The sequence below is a fragment of the Kuraishia capsulata genome, genomic scaffold (genome assembly GCF_000576695.1).
Source record: "Kuraishia capsulata CBS 1993 genomic scaffold, Kuraishia_capsulata_scaffold_4, whole genome shotgun sequence".
Classification (NCBI taxonomy): Eukaryota; Fungi; Ascomycota; class Pichiomycetes; order Pichiales; family Pichiaceae; genus Kuraishia; species Kuraishia capsulata.
This window is the reverse complement of record NW_019172953.1, coordinates 83,096-100,051: the sequence shown is the minus strand read 5'-3', so window position 1 is coordinate 100,051 and position 16,956 is coordinate 83,096. Positions and strand designations below refer to the sequence as shown.

Genomic DNA, 16,956 nt, shown 5'->3' with positions numbered 1-16,956 from the left:
TGTTTGGCTTGACTGTGTTTTTTGTTAATATTTTTATTCAGGAATGCGAATCGAAGGTATGGAGGAGAGTGAGGTGAAGTAGTAACTAGAGCACAGTGGAATTTGCAATAATTCAGTATGATAAGCGTTATCAGCGCATGTCGTGTACCTTGCAAAGGCATTGTCCACCCCCTTTACAATCTTCGCCCTCTTGTATAATTATCATTGATCTTCACTTCGCCGTTGTTCATTCATTAGATATCCCGGATTTGCAGATCCTCACCCAGGAATTAATGAGGGCTGAAGATGAGTCTGATGGATCATCGTCATCTGGAAAGTCGGAGGAGGAATCTCCTCAATCCCAAAAAGAGCAATATTCGAATATGCAAAAGAGTATCCTGAGGTTGGAAGAAAAGTATTCGAAGTTAGAAGCTGTTCTCAACCGAGTGAATGCTCCCTTGAATTTTGAATTGAACACTGAATTGAACACTGAATTGAAACCTGGTTCGCAGGCCGGTTTGAAAGCTGAATCGAGAGTTGAATCAAAAGCTGAATCGAAATCTGAATCAAACGATGGTTCGGTACTTGACTGGATCATTTTATTAGCATCTTGGGTTGTTATTTTAGCCCTTTGTGTTTGTGGTTTGTCTGTTTTTCTTTATTGTTTTTTGTATTTTGTGCTTTTTTTAGGTTACTGGATGGGACTTGTCCTGGATGTTGTCGCCCGAACGGCTCCCGATTTCTTGATACCACGCTAGAAGACGTTTCCACACGGTATTTGCATCGCTGAACTTTATATACAACTCTCGATTACCTTGAATAAAATCACCTACAACCCTCTCCGAAACCTCCCTCGACCCTCCTCACTTTTGAACAATCCCATCGCATCATCTCAGCATGAACCGTGCTATTGTGCGATGAGCTGTTGGCAAGGTCGTCGGCGGGCCCAATTTGCTATGGCTGGATATTTCACTTCGAGCCTTCGTCTTTGATATTTGCTTCCAATTCCAAACAATTGCAAAATGTCAAAAGTTTTTGGTGCTAAAGTGAAGAACGTGCTTTCGGGCGACACTCTGGTTTTATCTGCCAACTCCTCCAGCTCCCAGGAGCGGTTGTTGTCACTGGCCTATATCCAAGCCCCCAGATCCACGGAGCCTTTCGCCTACGAGTCCAAGGAGATCCTCCGTTCGTTGCTCGTTGGAAAGGATATCAAGTTCCATGTTTCCTACAAGAGCAATTCTGGTAGAGAGTTTGGTGATGTTTCCACTCCTCTTTTCAAGAGTCTGGCCGAATATGTTGTTGCCAAGGGTGGAGCCAAGGTTCGTGACAACATCAACGACGAAGAGGCCGAAGAATTGAAGATTGCAGAGACTAAAGCAAAAGCCCAGAACTTGGGAATTTGGGACCCAAAACTGAAATCTGTGCAAACAAAGACTTCTTTGGCCGAGGCAGAAGTTAATCTGAAGACTCAATATCCGGCAATTGTCGAGAAAGTGGTTGCTGGTGACAGACTTATCGTCCGAATCTTGGTCCACAAAACTGTCCATGTGGTAATCCCAGTTTTGGTAGCAGGTATTAGAACTCCGAGGACTGCGTCCAATGACCAACCAGCTGAGCCTCTGGGTGAACAGGCCTTCAAATATGTGGAATCTAGACTGTTGGCAAGAAGCGTCAAGGTCACCCTCATTGGTGAAAGTTCTACCGGAGTGGCTATCGGCAAAATTGTCCATCCTGCCGGAAATATCACCGACAAACTTTTGCAAGAGGGTTTGGCAGAAGTTGTCGATTGGCAATCCACTTTGGTCGGTCCCCAGGGAATGTCTTATTTGCGTGGCCTCGAAAAGACTGCTAAGGCTGAGGGAAAGGGTATATGGAAGTCTTCCTCCTCTGCTCCGTCTTCAAACGTCTCGGTCTCTTCTAACGCTTCCAAGATCCGTGTAGGTGCCCAAATTGAGGCTGTTGTTTCAAGAATCGTGAGTTCAGATACTTTGGTGATTCGTCTTAACGATGACACAGAGCACACTGTTCAGCTTTCGTCTTTAAGAGCCCCACGCCAGTCAGACGCCTCGTCAGCCGCTTTTGTCCCGGAAGCAAGGGAGTTCACGCGTAAAACTGCCATTGGCAAACATGTCAAGGTATTCATTGATGCCGTAAGACCCAAATCGGAGCAATTCGACGAGAGGTTCCTGGTATCTATCACCCTTCCAAATGGCAAGAGTCTCTCGTCTCTGGTGGTGAGTTCAGGTTATGCTACCGTTATTCGTCACAGGCGTGGAGACGAAGACAGATCTCCAGACTGGGATTCTCTCATTGAAGAAGAAGCCACTTCTATCAAAGACAAAAAGGGTATTCATGGCAAGGCTCCCAAGCCAGAAAGAATCGTGGATGCCAGTGAGAACGCTGCCAGAGCCAAACAATACCTCACCACTCTACAGAGCAAGACCTCAATTCCGGCCTTGGTTGAACATGTTTCTAGTGCTACACGTTTCAGACTGGTTTTGCCTCGTGATGGAATCAAAATCACCCTCGTCTTGGGAGGTCTGGCTGCTCTGAACCGAGAATCCGAAGTCAGCAAAAAAGCACTTAGCTTCGTATCTAAAAAGGCATACCAGAGAGATGTCCATGTCAGTGTCTATGGGGTTGACAAGGTTGGTGGTTTCATTGGTAATTTGGTGCTTCCTGGTCAAAGTGTTCCCATCCAGGCATCTTTGGTCTCTGAGGGATATGCGGCCGTTCACGAAAGATCGGTGAACCAAACAGGATTTGGATCGCTCTTGACTGAAGCTGAGAATGAAGCCAAGACCTCCAGACTTGGAATATGGTCTGACTATAATCCTTCAGCCATTCAACAGGATGTCCAAGAGGTGACTAGCCAGCTGGAGAACATCACCATCACCAAGCGTTATTTGGACGTAGAGTTGACCGACATCTCGGAAGAAGGTCTGATTGCTTACCAGATCGTTGGGTCTGAACGCTCTAAACTTTCCTCGTTCATGAAAAGTTTCCATGATTTCCACTCCTCCAACCAGGCTCCTCTGGCTAAACAGCCTCAGAAGGGAGATATCGTTTCTGCTCAATTCTCGGAAAATAAAAAGTATTATCGTGCAAAAATTATTTCATTCGAAAAAGCTTCGAGAGAATATAAGGTTCAGCATATTGACTATGGAAATTACGACGTTGTTCCGTTGGCCTCGCTGCGTTCATTGCCTGCTCAATTCGCTGTTTCAGCCTTTCCAGCTCAAGCCCACACTGCTCAGCTGTCATTGATCACCCTTCCACCCCAGGATTATTTGAACGGTGCAATTGACTTCATTGAAGAGTTGACAGCCCAAAAAGGACTGGTTGCCTGTGAGACCTTCAGAAACCCTGCTCCAGGTGTGGAGTCTGATGTCATCCTGTACGATCCAAAGAAGATTGCCTCGGATCCTAATTACTCTATCAACAAAGAGGTGGTCGAGAATGGTTGGGGTATCGTCAAGAAGCACCTTAAAGGGTTCGAAAAGGGTCTTGAGTCTGAATGGAAGCAATTGCTAGAAGTTGAGGCTAGTGCTAAGGCTCATCACAGAGGATGTTGGGAATACGGTGACATTGAGAGTGATCAAGAATAGGTGAAAAGTTTCTGTTTTTCTAGCAGAACATAATTGTTGCACTTGCATTTTATGAAAGTGATGATTAATAAACAGGAATCTTCATATGTACAAGAATTCGTGACTATGTAAATCTAGATCTACTTCTTTCCTCCTCTCTTCTTCTTTGACTTCGACGGAGCTTTTCCCTCAATGAACTTCATGATGTCATCGACTGATTGGTTAGCAATGGCAGGATTTGAGTTCACAGTTGGGCTCTTCGACTTCTTTCCATTGGCCTTCTCTTTTTGCAGGGCAGCAGCCTCCTGCCTTGCTTTCTTCAGCTCGGCCGCTTCAATCTCCCTCTGTCTCTTCTCCTGTAGCTTGGTGTGTTTGAGGTACTTCTCGAACTGGTCGGCCCAGTTCTTGGTTTCCTTGGTAACTTTGTCATCTTCACCCACAGCTTCTCTGTAGATCAAATAGGACTTCTTGGTTTCCTTCACAGCTTCCGCGATATTGTTGGTTAAGGTCAACAACTGTGCTCTTTGGAACCTGATCAACGCAGAGATCACTGAGTCGGATCCGTTGACATACTGACTCAGGTTAAGAGCCTGGGTGAAAAGGGCAAGCGATTCTTTGTGAAGCTCTGCCTGCTGGAGCATACTTCCCAAGTTGACCACTGTATTGATTACGGATGGATGGTCTTCACCGTACACGAAAGACCAGTAATCAACAGCAGCCTTGTAGACGAAGAACGCATTGATCAGGGAGTTGGCTCTCTGTTCGAAGTAACCGGTGTTGAGCAATCCGAGAATGGTTTCGAACGAATCGATACCAGAGGTACGCTCGGTAATACGCAAAGACCGTCTGGAGAAAGCCACTGCTTCGTTAGGCATGCCAAGATCAGAGTAGGTTTGCGCCAGCAAGCTGTAGGCCTTGGCAACATCTTGGTGAATGGATCCATAAACTTGTTCATAAATAATGATAGCTTCATTGAGCAAAGCCAGTCCCTCTTCACGCTTCCCAGAGGAAAGGCTCACTCTTCCCGCTTCCCAGATCTCCTCGACCACAGTCGAACGAAAGACTGAGTCCTTAACAACAGGATTAAGAGAAACAACATCCTCCACTGTAAATGTCACGTTATGAGCAGTGCTCTTCTCCTCAAAAGGTTGGGCATTCTTCTTTGACTTCTTGTTGGTCTTCGAACCCTCTGGCACTAACAAACTTTTGGCAGCCTCAGGAGTGAATGCATAATCTCTGGATAGCCATTGAATACCAAACTTCTTGGAGATCTCACGAAGAAGTGGTATTGGTCTGATGTGAAGTTCCGACCATTCAGCAGGTAGCTGGAAACGGTACTTCTTGAATACAATAGACTCAATCTGTTTCAACACAGATTCAGAAGACCAAGACGAGAAAGAAACATCAGCCTCTGGGTAAGCCCATCTGAGCTCCTCATCCACAGAGATCTCTGGGTTTGGGTTCAGCTTCCTACCGAGTAAACAGTTGGCAAAGTGGGCGACAACATATGGAGAGAAAACAAACGGCAAGCTCAAAGTGGCTTCGCGCAAAATGAACTTGGCAGAACGAGCAATCATTTCCTGAATCAAGAGCATACGCAAGGTCTGGAGAGAGGCAAGGTGGGCAATGTAGTCAACCGCGGTAGATTCCGTGGAAGGCTCCGAGGTGGCCTCTTCAGACTTTGGAGTCTCAGAGCTTTCCTTGTCAGAAGTCTCCTTCTCAGAATTCTCTTCTTCGGCTGCCTTTTTCGCCTTTTCCTTTTCCTCTTCGTCGACCTTTTTGTTGTGCTCGGCGATCTCAAGCTTCCTCTCCAACTGCTTGCTTTGCAAATCAGCCATACGTTTGGTGACGTGTTCAGCAACCTGGCCCAAGTAACGAACATTGATACCTGCTTTGTGCAACAACGTTGTCAAGTGCTCGCCGTCAATCGGAGACACAGCTTCGTCGTTTTCCAGCTCCTTGACGAACTCTGGAATCAGCACCTCAGATACAAACTTGGAGATCTCACGGACCTTGGCCTCGTCTGCTTTGATTTCCTCTGGGGCTTCCTTGGGAGTATTCAAGGAAAACACATCAGGGTTGAATGTGAATTGTGTTTGGTCGATCACGATGTTTGGCTTTTCGGCTTCTTCGCCCTCCTGGGCTTTGCTGCCTTCAGCTTCCAATCGTTCAGTCTCGGTCTTAACAGCATAACCTATCTGGCGTCTCCACCATTCCTCAACAGCCTCATGTCTCAGGGTAACTTCGCGATGTGGGTATGAGGTCTCAGACTCTGGGTTGTAATGATTCTCGATGAAGCTGATGTCCAGAGGAGTGGTACGGTAGAGCTCGATAACGTAGGAGCGGCCATCGTTACCCTTCATACCCTTGATTTCAGCCGAGGTAGCGACCTCAGCAGATGACTCGCCTCCTCTGGTCCAGGCGTGGTGGGGTTTCAAATGGAATGCGTCAGCAACTGGCTTCAATTTTTTGCCAAATGCCTCATCATTTCTAAGAACCTTCTGGTCATCGTCATAACCATACACCACAAACGGTTTGGACTCATCAACGCCATCATTCTCAGAAGACAAGTTCTCGTTGAAAATACCTGGAACCGGGGTTTGACAGATGACTCTGCGGCCGCAGAAGTCCACGATGACTGTACACAAATGATACACCTCTGGCAAATCCAGTCTGTTGAGACAACGTATTCCAGCAAGATCTTTGTTGGCAGCAGCTCTGGCGGCCAAGTCTCCGCCAGACTCAACGTACTGACCAGCATCAACACATAATGAGTAGAAAATACCGTTGCGCAGGTAGATGTACTGGGATGGATCTTCAGCAGGGTTGATGGCCTCAATCTCGCCTCTGACAACGGCAGCAGCTCCTCTGACTGCGGATGTTGCAAAGTCAAATCCAGCTCTGTTCAGCAATCTTTCTCTGACAATTCTCTCCTGAAATGTGGTTTTTGGTAGCTCTCTGGTAGACTGGTATTCTTCGTTCCAGTCTCTTTGCAGGTCAGCACCGTCCATGCCGCCTTGCAGGAAGTTCGACTGAGATCTTCCCAAATCTGGCTGTGGCTTGGATGGCTTCTGCACTAACCAAGGATTTGACAGAAACCCGTTACTTGGAACGGCGAAACTCTCGACAGGGATGGAAGAGTACCCTGTTGCATTCTTCACGCGGGTCTGTAAAAAGAGAGGGGACAATTGTTCCAGTAGAGCCAGCAATGAATGGTCCTTGAGAAACTTTTGTTTTCCGTTTGTGGTGGACACCTGTTTTGGAGAACGGTCAAACTTGGTGTTCGAAGAGTTGTTCACGAAGAACCCAGAAACATGAGAAGTAATGTGGAAAGTCTCACCTTCGATTGTCTGAGAACTCAAGTAGAGCAAATCTCCCTTTGCCTTATTGGAAACAGATACGGGTGACCAGGCAGAGAGGTTCAGCGATTTCAAAGCTGGTGAAGCGGTGAAAGGAATGCTACCAGAGAAGTCAGAGAGGCGAATTGGGTCACGGGCTGATTGTACACCAGCGACAACCCTTGCCTTTTCCTCCTCAGTCAGAGTGACATGTGGGGGACTCTCTGGCTCTTCGGCTTCTTCATTTTCATTCTTTTCCTCAAGCTTTGCCTCTGCAAACTTTAACTCAAACAGCTTGGAGGCTCCAGCGTCCACACCAGAGGCATCGTTCATGGGGCTGAAGTAGGCAGGTAACTGCAAACTGGCAATCTCACGAACTTTGGAAATGTGTTCACGTGCCAATTTCTCGTTATAAGCAAGTTGTTTCAGAACCAAGGTCAAAGATGGCTTGTCTGCTGCAAGGTCGACAAACTCTGACAGCGGAAGTGCATCGCCGAGGACCTCATTGTCTAAAGCCAAACCAAAATTCGAATTTTGCTGCGTTACAGGCAAATTGGACAAAGTCTCGAAAATTTCTCCAATCGTGGTGTAGGAAGAGACAGGGAAGTCAATCTTTCCTGGTTCATGAGGAAGCTTGACAGTGAGATGCACCTCAACTGCTACGGTTAATATTGAGCTCTGGTGATGTGTAGCAAGTAAAGGGCGGACTTACCTTCCTGATTCCTGGTTTCCTCTGTATGGTCTTCCGTCATGTCAGCGGCAGAATAAAGAGTAGTTTCCTCGAAGTGGAACAACACCGGCTTGTTGTAGAGAAAGTAGCTTTGAGATTTTTTTCAGCCCGACGACGGCCGATATGGGTAGTGCGGTGTTCATTTATACGCCGCATTGAGCATATAGAGAAATCCTATGATTAACGGTACAGATAAAAGTTTAGCAACCCTTAGGAGTTGCAACTCAGATGACCGAAAAAAATGAAGTTATCGCTGTAAGCAAATGTATAGAAAATATCCGATTGGACACGAGCATATGCGGCTGGAAACATCCAGATTTGAACACATACAGCCAGCAGCACCATGACCAACCTGCTTAGGGCCCACACACACACACACACACACACACACACACATACACGAAGACCACGCTAAGCCATCCCCACTTATAATTCTCTCACCACCATAATGACCTCGCGTCAATTCTTTTTCGTCTATAGCCCCAGAGAACGACGCACCTGCTGATGAACCTGTCTCTCAAAGGCAGGTCTATCGTGTCTCCACAGCTTGCACGCGTCGATATTCGCACCACTCTCGGTATTGGGCTCTGCCAGCATACTCATAACACTCAGAAGAATCTTTTCCACACTCTGTACCGGCGACCATCTCTCCTCGCTCCTCTCATATTGCAAAGGGTCGTTACCCGGCGCATGCAGAATGGATATACACACCGAACCATCAGCATATATGTTAGGATGCAGCAAAGGAGGATCAAATTTCATTGATGGTGGTGCCAGAGGATAATCCTTTGGAAAAGTGAGGACCGCTCTAAAGACTCCATATTCGTAGGCTGTGTCTGGTGGCCCAGCCAGCAGGCACTCCCACACGAATAAGTTGTCCTCGCGAACTGGACCAGCCAATATCCCTTCAGGCCGATCTTTAGATAACTGCTGGTATTCTTTAGCAAGCCGGCGCTGGGCCGTGGATTTTGGAGGCATCTATCTACCAAAATAAGAAGGTTTTGAGCGTTCTAGCGACTTCCCACTCCTTAGGCGTAGATCTGGCCTCCAGCGATAGCCAAGCCAGTGATGTAGTTTTTGAGCAAATTAACACCGAATCGAGTATTCCGACCCGGAGAGCCGGGGGTGAAACGGAGCTTAGAACACTTTGCGCCAACCGGGGTATTCGGCCCAATAGTGGCCCTTAGGTGATATTTTTAAGTTTTTCTATTTATATGACTATTGTAGAAGTCTTAGGTACTTTTCTCACTGTTTTCCGGTCCGTTTATATCAAATTTCATTGCGGGATAAACCTCATTTGAAGGAAGCCCTATATTCAGATCACGTGGGCATCCACCCTCGGAAATCAAAAATCGTCCTATCTCTAGAAACTGTCAAGATTGTCTTGTTTCCTCCCAGTTGTAACTAGTTTTTCAACAAGGTTTCTCGGGATGATCTTGGTGGAGGGCGAGAAATACGCCTGCGTGAGGTGTATTCGAGGACACAGATCATCCACATGCCAGCATACGCAGAGAACTCTGGTTTTAGTGCGGTCCAAGGGAAGACCCGACAAGAACAACAAGAACAGGGTTGCGATCACCGCTGCCCAGATAGAAGATTCAGCATCACATGATACCAGCACGAGCCGGGTGGATTCTTGTTGCTCCGGAAAAGTGAATACTCCCGTTATTACGCCGAAAACGTCTTGTTGTCACAAGGACATCTACATCAAACACGAAGAGGGCTCTTGTTGTAGAGAAAAGAAGTCTCCGAATCCTTCCGCAGGTGATTCAAAGGTTGAGGGTCAGAACGTGATCGTATTAAAGGCTACACGCAAACAGGTCTTCAATGCTGCGAAGGGCTCTTTCAGACTGCTGGATCCGGTGGGAGAGCTGAACCCAAAGACCACTGCTGGAATTACCAAGTCCCACAAAGGGTGTGCTTGTTGCAAGAATAGCACCTCTCAGAATTTGTCTGAGAAATTCAAGAATATGGATGTTTCCAGCTTTGACGTGAAAAGGTCTTCTTCATCTCCGAATATCAGGCTCAACGAGGATAGCAATCAGCTCCATTCAATGAGCGAAGGCTTTACCACTCCCGTGAAACTTGAACACTCTTTGATCTCGGAGAACCGCAACAACATCACTTCCACAACTTTTGACATGTATTTGTGCAAGCCATGTTCCGTTCCAGGTTCGTGTTTGTGTCAGGATTCAGATTGTGCTTGCGATAACTGCTTTGTACATAACAAGAGCCCTAATAGTATGGCCTCTTCCCTCGGTGCACCTATCGCAAGCATTCAGATGCAGTCATACAACAACCCGAATGACGCAGATTCATCTTCCTATCAGCCCTCGGTACAGGGTTTCACGTTACCAGACAGTGAAGAGTGCAGTTGTCAGGAAGACGAGTGTTCTTGCTTCCAATGCGGAATTCACGGCATAAAAGATGGAATCCGTGTGAAAGACGGTCTAAAAGTGTGCGATCCTCCGAGCCCGAGTTGGAAAGACGAGTATGCCAATGTTTTTTCAATGCTCCAGCAAAAATATACTCCAAATTCTACTGAGGCTGTTGACCCGAATAACATATTCGTGCAGCTGGGTCTGGACGAGATGGAGAACGACTGCTGCTGTCCGGATGATGCGTGTGATTGTTTGACCTGTTTCAAACACGGAAGGTTTGGTGAGCCTGATATTCTCAATTTCACGTCTAATGAAACTTATTAATGAGCCTACATATCGCAAGCAGCGGCGTCGCTCGTTGAGCATTGTTTCCCTTATCACTGCCAATGGTCTTCTTTCCTCTCCATCAACCCCATCTCTTGCAGAATATACACTGCCTCACGCTTCCCGCTTAACCAAGCGCCATGCACAGCACCGGCTCCGTCAAGAATGGTGTGTTCCCCAGCAAAACGAAGATTCCCCAAGCCTTGGCTCAGAGTAATGGCCACTTCAACGGGATCGTCACCTGGTTCGCATGCTGCATACGAGCCCCTGGAGAGAGGGTCCAATGTCCATGTTGAAGAAATGCATCGTTTGGGCTCTGGCAAGTCGCCATAGTCAGAGACCTTCAATTTTTCAAATATCGGTTTGAAATATTCCCAAGCCTCATCTGGCCTTGCCTCCAAGTTCCTGGTGATATCGCCTTGGGTGAAACACAGAACAGATGCAACTCCCGAAATAGAAAACATGTTCAACATCAGAACGGGGTGGTCCCAGCACGTGTGATTGGCTTCTCCTGGTGTTGGAATTGTCACGAAGCGATCTCCGTACTCTGGACTCCAGAATAGATGCTCAAACTCAAATACAAATTTGCCCAGAGAGCCGAATGACATGCGGGAGAGGGATTCGCGAAAATCACCCGGGAGTTCTGGCTCCCATTTGATGGAACCCAAAGTGTCATCATTAGACTGTAATACACTCTGAGGAATTGTCACAATGACAAATTTGGCCCGATATTCTCTCTCACTCGTTTTAATGACCATGTACTCTCCATTGCGCCGCACGTAGTTCACCGTTTGATTCAAAATGATCCTTTTCACCGGAATCTCAGCCTCTATCGTTCCGATCACTTTATCGTATCCTCCTCGAACCAAACAATTTCTCCCAACATTATCCACCAGTGCATATTTACTGCTCATTTGATCCCATGATACACCATGCCACAGCTCAAGCTGTCTGAGCATAGCAGGAGCAAATTTTGCCTGGGCCTCAGAAAGAAGCGACGCCTGTTTTCTCGTATATTCCTCGGTCGCTTCTTTGAGAGAAATATCTTCCACCTCAATGCTTTCGAAGTACCGCAGCTCTACGTACTTCTCCATTTCCTTGACAACCTGGGGAACTTTCTCGTGCTCCAGATCCACACCGGATTCGTTTAAATAAACGGGTTTTCCATCGTCGTAGAAAAGGTCAAAATCCTGAGCTCGTGATCTGACCTCATCAAAAAACGGGTTGGTAAGAGTATCGTGAAACCAAGAACCGCCCATATCGTATGGAACGAGTCCGGTTCTATCAGTGTGGATCCTGCCTCCAGTACGGTTTCTTCCCTCCAGTACCACATAATTGACACCAAACTTCTCCAGCTCTTGTGCAGCTTTGAGACCCGCAACTCCAGCACCAATCACGCAAACATCGTATAAAATTTCACGACTTTCACCCATATCATGCCTCTGTATAACTGTTAAGATAGTGAAAAGCTTACGGGCCCAAATCATCGGCTATACCAAACGGCCGGTACACTACTCTCTGATCAGCTCTCAACAGAGTCTCCCAATTGAGACTAACCGATAATCTTTACTATCCACCGAGGAGCAATTAATCTGGAAATCGCTTTCGGTCTGGTTTATTTTGAATCTTGTTGTATCCGCCATGTCTAGTTACTTTGATGATTCTCCCCATACGCCTGTTGACGACGTGCAAGCTTTCTACAAGCCAAGTGTCTCCCCGGGAGTAGACGAGGAAGACACTCTTCTTCAGGAGAAAATACGATTGCAAGCGGCCAGTATAGCGGCCTTAGGGATAAAGGATACCTCAGAAGACAACATATACAAGACGGCAACATTTGGCGGGCAAGCCGTTCACAGCGTTTCTGAAGCAGACATGTTCAACTTCGACAGGGTGTTGCCTAAACAATACATCAGGTTCTACGATTCAAATCTCAGCGAAATCATGGATTATATCTTTTCTTTATACGAGCAGCATTCGTCTCAGGCAATTCTTCCTGCTGCCGTTGTGTACCAGTGTTTAAGATACGCTGAGTCGAAACTAGAGTCTGCTGAGCTGGTTGAGTCTTTCTTGAACCTGTTTCTAACTAGACTAAGAGCTGTTACCAACACCAAGAGTGGAGTCATGTCTGTTGAGACTTCCAGGATGGACATTGTGATGCTGAGTTACTGGCTTTCTGCCGTCAACTCTTTGTATTACTACCTGTACAGGGACACAGCTTGCAAGTTCTTCACCAAATACCCTAAGATATTGCAAGAACTGGCCACAACTCTGCAGTCTCTGATCACACAACTGGCATTTGCACTCAACAACAGACTTGAGGCGTTTATTGACCCATGTTTATTGGAGTATTCGAGTGTTCCTGGTGTAAAGGACATCATCTACAAGAGCGATTGGCATCTGTTTCGTCCCCAGAAGAATCACAAAACCACATATGATGAAGTTCTGGAGATGCTGTATCCGCCCTCTATCCAAGAGCAGATGAAGCCATCACCTTTGAAGATTATCCAGACCTTAGGCGCTCTGATGTACGTTCTTGAGCTGCACCATATTAGTGATGTGATCAAGCAACAGACGTTTTCTGCAGTGTTGTATTGGCTGGGAGCTACCATATTCAACAGATTACTTGCAAACAAGGCGTATTCGTCCAGGGCAAGGTCTCTGCAGATAAGACTGAATGTTTCGACCATAGAGGACTGGCTCAGGTCAAATGACTTCACACCTTACAAACCCTCCAATATCCACTTCAGCAGTCAGGATTACCCCGAGTCGATCGTTGGGTCCCAGATTCGTCTCCAGAATGTTGCACGTTTTAACAACGATCTCAAGAACCCACTTGACGCCAGTTTCTTCTACAACTCGCTTTTCAAAATAGGTAAGTACCACCTGACTCCTGCGATTGAGCTACTGGAATTCACACAAGTCATGACCACTTTGGGAGATCTTGAGACTTTGAACAAGACAGTATCAAGCTTCACGGCAGTAGGTCCCACCCACCTTTTAGCCGTTGTCAAAAACTATCGTTACGAAACAGAGGAGACCAAGTTTGCCAAATTGTTAAAGAACGACCTGAAAGCTCTGAGTGCGAGCGGAAAGCTCAAGCTATCGCATGTGTTGTTCTACAGTGGGAATGAAGACAATTTGTTTTTGAATGCCAGCCACATCTTCCCTGTTGCTTTGCCCAACCTCCTAGAACTGCTGCATCAACACGGGTTCGGGGTTGAGGCCTATGATCCATCAACAGCCAAAGCTTTCCAGCCTATGTTGCCCTTGGACGTGGTAGATGCTATTGACAACATATATGACCAGCAAGAGAGCAGAGCGAGAGAGTATGAAAGATACGGTAACAACACCAGTGAAGATGAGGATGAAGGCGAAGATGGCTCCAAGCCCACCGGGGCAGACGACAGCTTCAAGGGCACTGAGATGTTCAAGGAGGTGAAGATGCCTTCTGGTTTGGTCCACAAGACCTGGGAGAGAGAAAATGAGGACGAGATTAATCCATGGGCGTAAAAAAATTGTGTTATTGTTGGTTCGAGAAAGCCCAGACCATCACTCTTATAGACATAGTTCGCATGCATATACTAGATTTGGTGCACTGTACCATTCGTTTTATTGAGAGTAGTGACAAAATTTGAAAGATAGTGGAATGCAGAAGATAATAGCTGTTGTAGAGAGAGTTTACTCGGTGCAGCAGGTCAGATAATTCATGATTTCGTGTTAGGCAGGTGGTTATACTATTGAATTCGTATGCATGCATATGCAGCATTTTGGCAACTTTTTTGAAAAATTTGAAAAACTGGTATAATTGTGGTATTTTCAAGTTATTTTTCTTTTTCAAAGAATTCACCAAAGTCTTTTTCGCTAAAAAAACCAAATCAAGGAGCATAAACATATCACAGGTCTTATTCTCCAATTAACCCAAGGTTGCCTTTCGCGTTAGTTAAACCGCCGCACACGGCTTTGGCCGCATGAGAAGCGGACGGAAGGAGGGAACAACAAATCAACGAATTTCAAACTCGAATAACAAGTTAAGACAATCTATAGCTCAATTCACCCAAATCAACTCATCTAGCCTCATTTTCATTTGCTCATTTCCCTCAAATTTCACCCATCAGACGCTTTTTGCTCTGAAGGCGTGTGCATATTACGTAATCACACATTATAGTGTGGAGATGAAGAGGGCCGCTACAATTTGCACAATGCACTTAGACACGTCCTAGCTGCTTGGAACAAGACACATCACTACTAGACTCCAGTTGCAAACGTCATTCACTCGCTCCTGGTCAATTCAATCAATAATTCAGCATATTGCTCTAGCAATTGTTCCATAATGTCTGCAATGACCACAAATAGTGCTGCGTTGGAATTTGCCAAGGCTGCCTCTGAAGCAACAACCAACTTTGTACAGTCCCATTACAACAACAAGGATTCCATCAACTTTGCAAACTTCAATCAGGACTTTTCATGCATATCTGTTGGTTATGAGAGTGGCTACAAAATATTCAATTGCGAGCCGTTTGGAAAGTGTTATACCAAAAGTAAGTAGGAGTCCCATGGGGTCCTATCCTTTATCGGGGATTGGGCGGATATGCTCAAAATTTAATTGCTTTACTAACTCAGAGCCCTTTTTTAGCGGATGGAAGCGTGGGAATTGTGGAAATGCTGTTTTCGTCTTCATTGGTGGCGATGGTGGGATTGGGCGAACACCCGGCTCTTTCGCCCCGGAGGCTCAAGATCGTAAATACCAAGAGACAGACCACCATTTGCGAACTTACGTTTCCGACGTCAATTTTGGCAGTCAAAATGAACCGGGAAAGGCTTGTGGTACTTCTGGAGGAAACCATATACATATACGACATCAACAACATGAGGCTACTGCACACTATAGAGATCCCGTCCAACCCCAACAGTCTAATAGCCCTTTCTCCCACTACGGATAGCAACTATCTGGCTTATCCCTCACCCCCGAAAATCCCAGCCAAGGGGAACTCCAACAACGATTCTGGACAAAACACCAATGGTGCGGTGAACAACGGTGCTAATTCGGTGAGACACGGAGATGTGATAATATTCAACGCAAAGACCCTCCAGCCTCTTTCTGTGATAGAGGCTCACAAGACGAGTCTGGCTGCGATGACTCTGAGTTTGAATGGACTGCTTTTGGCGACGGCGTCCGATAAGGGAACGATTGTGAGAGTGTTTTCGGTGGAGACAGGTGCCAAGCTGTACCAGTTCAGAAGAGGAACGTATCCCACCAAGATATATTCGCTTGCGTTCAGTCCGGATAACCGTTTTGTCATTGCTAGTTCTGCGACAGAGACAGTTCATATCTTCAAATTAGGAGATGATGAAACGCCTGCACCGACCTCAGGCCCAGCTCTTTCTGCTGTGCAGTCGCCAAGCTTGAAAAAAAGCAGCGATTCCGAAGTCAGTGATGACGAGGAACAGGAAGACGACGTGGAAGGGCCTCCTACAACTTTGGGACGTCGCGCATCTACAACGTCGTTGGGCTCATTAAACAGCACGGAGTCTGGCGCAGACAAAGTGGAGCCTCTGGTGGACCATTCCCGTCGCTCGGTTGGACGGATGATACGAAGAACGTCCCAATCAATAGGAAGAAAAGCAGCTGAGCGCATGGGAACTTATCTACCGCCCAAATTCTCGTCGATATTGGAGCCAAACCGCCACTTTGCTTCTCTCAAGGTTCCAACCTCCAAGGACACAAAAACCGTTGTGGGGATAGCCAAGATGCCTTCGTTAGATCTGATTCCCAGCGTCTTATTAGACAACGGGTCTGCTCAAGGAAGTATGGTGGATGACTCTTCAAGCGACTTGACTTCCAAGAAGCTGCTCCATATAATGATTGTGTCTTCGGAGGGGTTCTTCTACAAGTTTGGCCTGGATCCTGAGCGCGGAGGAGATTGCATTCTTTTGAGTCAATACTCCCTTCTGAATGACACTGTTAACAAGGAGCTAGGTCTGTAAGGAGACGGATATTAATCAAATAGAATGTTTTTATTGATGCTTTGTAGGAGAATACACTAAACATAAAGAGTGCGGTAACCGTTTGTATGGTAATGGTTTTGAGCACTGGTGATCACGAGCTTGATTATGCCCCGCCAGTTCGGCGTCCATATCTCCTTATCAATATTTCAATACGGCAGAATAACACCACAACACTAACAATGGCTCCTAACTTGAAGAGACCCGACCAAATAGTGAGGTATGTGCATTAGAATAATAGCGATCGTTTTGATCCCCAATCACTAACGTTTTACAGATACGTCCACACTCCTGCTGAAACCAGAAATGCAGCCTCCAATTTTGTTTCGCAGAACATCCCAATGGCTGCTATGTTCTTGAGAAACAAGCCGCTAGCCTGGGCTTCGTTGTTCCTATCTGTTCAGAATTACCTTAACGAGCCCACACACAAGGCCAAGGACGAGGCCATGCCCCCATTCTTCAAGCTGCTGATGGGTGCTTTGGCAGTCTTGACTACCTACATGGACTTTATTTTCCCACCAGTCGCTCCAGCAGCTAGACAGGCTGCTGCTGCCGCTGCCTCAGCTACTGGATCTGCTTAGGCGAAATACAAAGATGAAGAAAGGTGACAAAAG

The 16,956-nt window shown here is 46.5% G+C and overlaps 9 protein-coding genes across 9 annotated transcripts; 6 read left to right on the top strand and 3 right to left on the bottom strand.

Annotated features, from left to right (window-relative positions):
• Positions 1-137: 137 nt before the first annotated feature.
• On the top strand, positions 138-737 carry KUCA_T00003175001 (uncharacterized protein; the record flags this gene model as incomplete). The annotated part of the gene is made up of 1 exon (XM_022601564.1): positions 138-737. The coding sequence occupies one exon, from the start codon at positions 138-140 to the stop codon at positions 735-737; it is 600 nt and encodes a 199-aa protein (XP_022459194.1).
• Positions 738-1,001: 264 nt separating this feature from the next.
• KUCA_T00003174001 (uncharacterized protein) lies at positions 1,002-3,587 on the top strand (the record flags this gene model as incomplete). Its single annotated transcript, XM_022601562.1, has 1 exon — positions 1,002-3,587. One exon carries the CDS (start codon positions 1,002-1,004, stop codon positions 3,585-3,587), a length of 2,586 nt encoding a protein of 861 aa, XP_022459193.1.
• Positions 3,588-3,706: 119 nt separating this feature from the next.
• KUCA_T00003173001 (uncharacterized protein) lies at positions 3,707-7,656 on the bottom strand (the record flags this gene model as incomplete). Its single annotated transcript, XM_022601561.1, has 2 exons — positions 3,707-7,560; positions 7,617-7,656. The coding sequence occupies 2 exons, from the start codon at positions 7,654-7,656 to the stop codon at positions 3,707-3,709; spliced, it is 3,894 nt and encodes a 1,297-aa protein (XP_022459192.1).
• Positions 7,657-8,108: 452 nt separating this feature from the next.
• KUCA_T00003172001 (uncharacterized protein) lies at positions 8,109-8,612 on the bottom strand (the record flags this gene model as incomplete). The annotated part of the gene is made up of 1 exon (XM_022601560.1): positions 8,109-8,612. The coding sequence occupies one exon, from the start codon at positions 8,610-8,612 to the stop codon at positions 8,109-8,111; it is 504 nt and encodes a 167-aa protein (XP_022459191.1).
• A 452-nt stretch (positions 8,613-9,064) lies between these two features.
• On the top strand, positions 9,065-10,339 carry KUCA_T00003171001 (uncharacterized protein; the record flags this gene model as incomplete). Its single annotated transcript, XM_022601559.1, has 1 exon — positions 9,065-10,339. The coding sequence occupies one exon, from the start codon at positions 9,065-9,067 to the stop codon at positions 10,337-10,339; it is 1,275 nt and encodes a 424-aa protein (XP_022459190.1).
• Positions 10,340-10,392: 53 nt separating this feature from the next.
• KUCA_T00003170001 (uncharacterized protein) lies at positions 10,393-11,772 on the bottom strand (the record flags this gene model as incomplete). The annotated part of the gene is made up of 1 exon (XM_022601558.1): positions 10,393-11,772. The coding sequence occupies one exon, from the start codon at positions 11,770-11,772 to the stop codon at positions 10,393-10,395; it is 1,380 nt and encodes a 459-aa protein (XP_022459189.1).
• Positions 11,773-11,980: 208 nt separating this feature from the next.
• KUCA_T00003169001 (uncharacterized protein) lies at positions 11,981-13,849 on the top strand (the record flags this gene model as incomplete). The annotated part of the gene is made up of 1 exon (XM_022601557.1): positions 11,981-13,849. One exon carries the CDS (start codon positions 11,981-11,983, stop codon positions 13,847-13,849), a length of 1,869 nt encoding a protein of 622 aa, XP_022459188.1.
• Positions 13,850-14,669: 820 nt separating this feature from the next.
• KUCA_T00003168001 (uncharacterized protein) lies at positions 14,670-16,324 on the top strand (the record flags this gene model as incomplete). The annotated part of the gene is made up of 2 exons (XM_022601556.1): positions 14,670-14,877; positions 14,973-16,324. The coding sequence occupies 2 exons, from the start codon at positions 14,670-14,672 to the stop codon at positions 16,322-16,324; spliced, it is 1,560 nt and encodes a 519-aa protein (XP_022459187.1).
• A 200-nt stretch (positions 16,325-16,524) lies between these two features.
• KUCA_T00003167001 (uncharacterized protein) lies at positions 16,525-16,923 on the top strand (the record flags this gene model as incomplete). The annotated part of the gene is made up of 2 exons (XM_022601555.1): positions 16,525-16,562; positions 16,620-16,923. 2 exons carry the CDS (start codon positions 16,525-16,527, stop codon positions 16,921-16,923), a joined length of 342 nt encoding a protein of 113 aa, XP_022459186.1.
• Between the last annotated feature and the right edge of the window lie 33 nt (positions 16,924-16,956).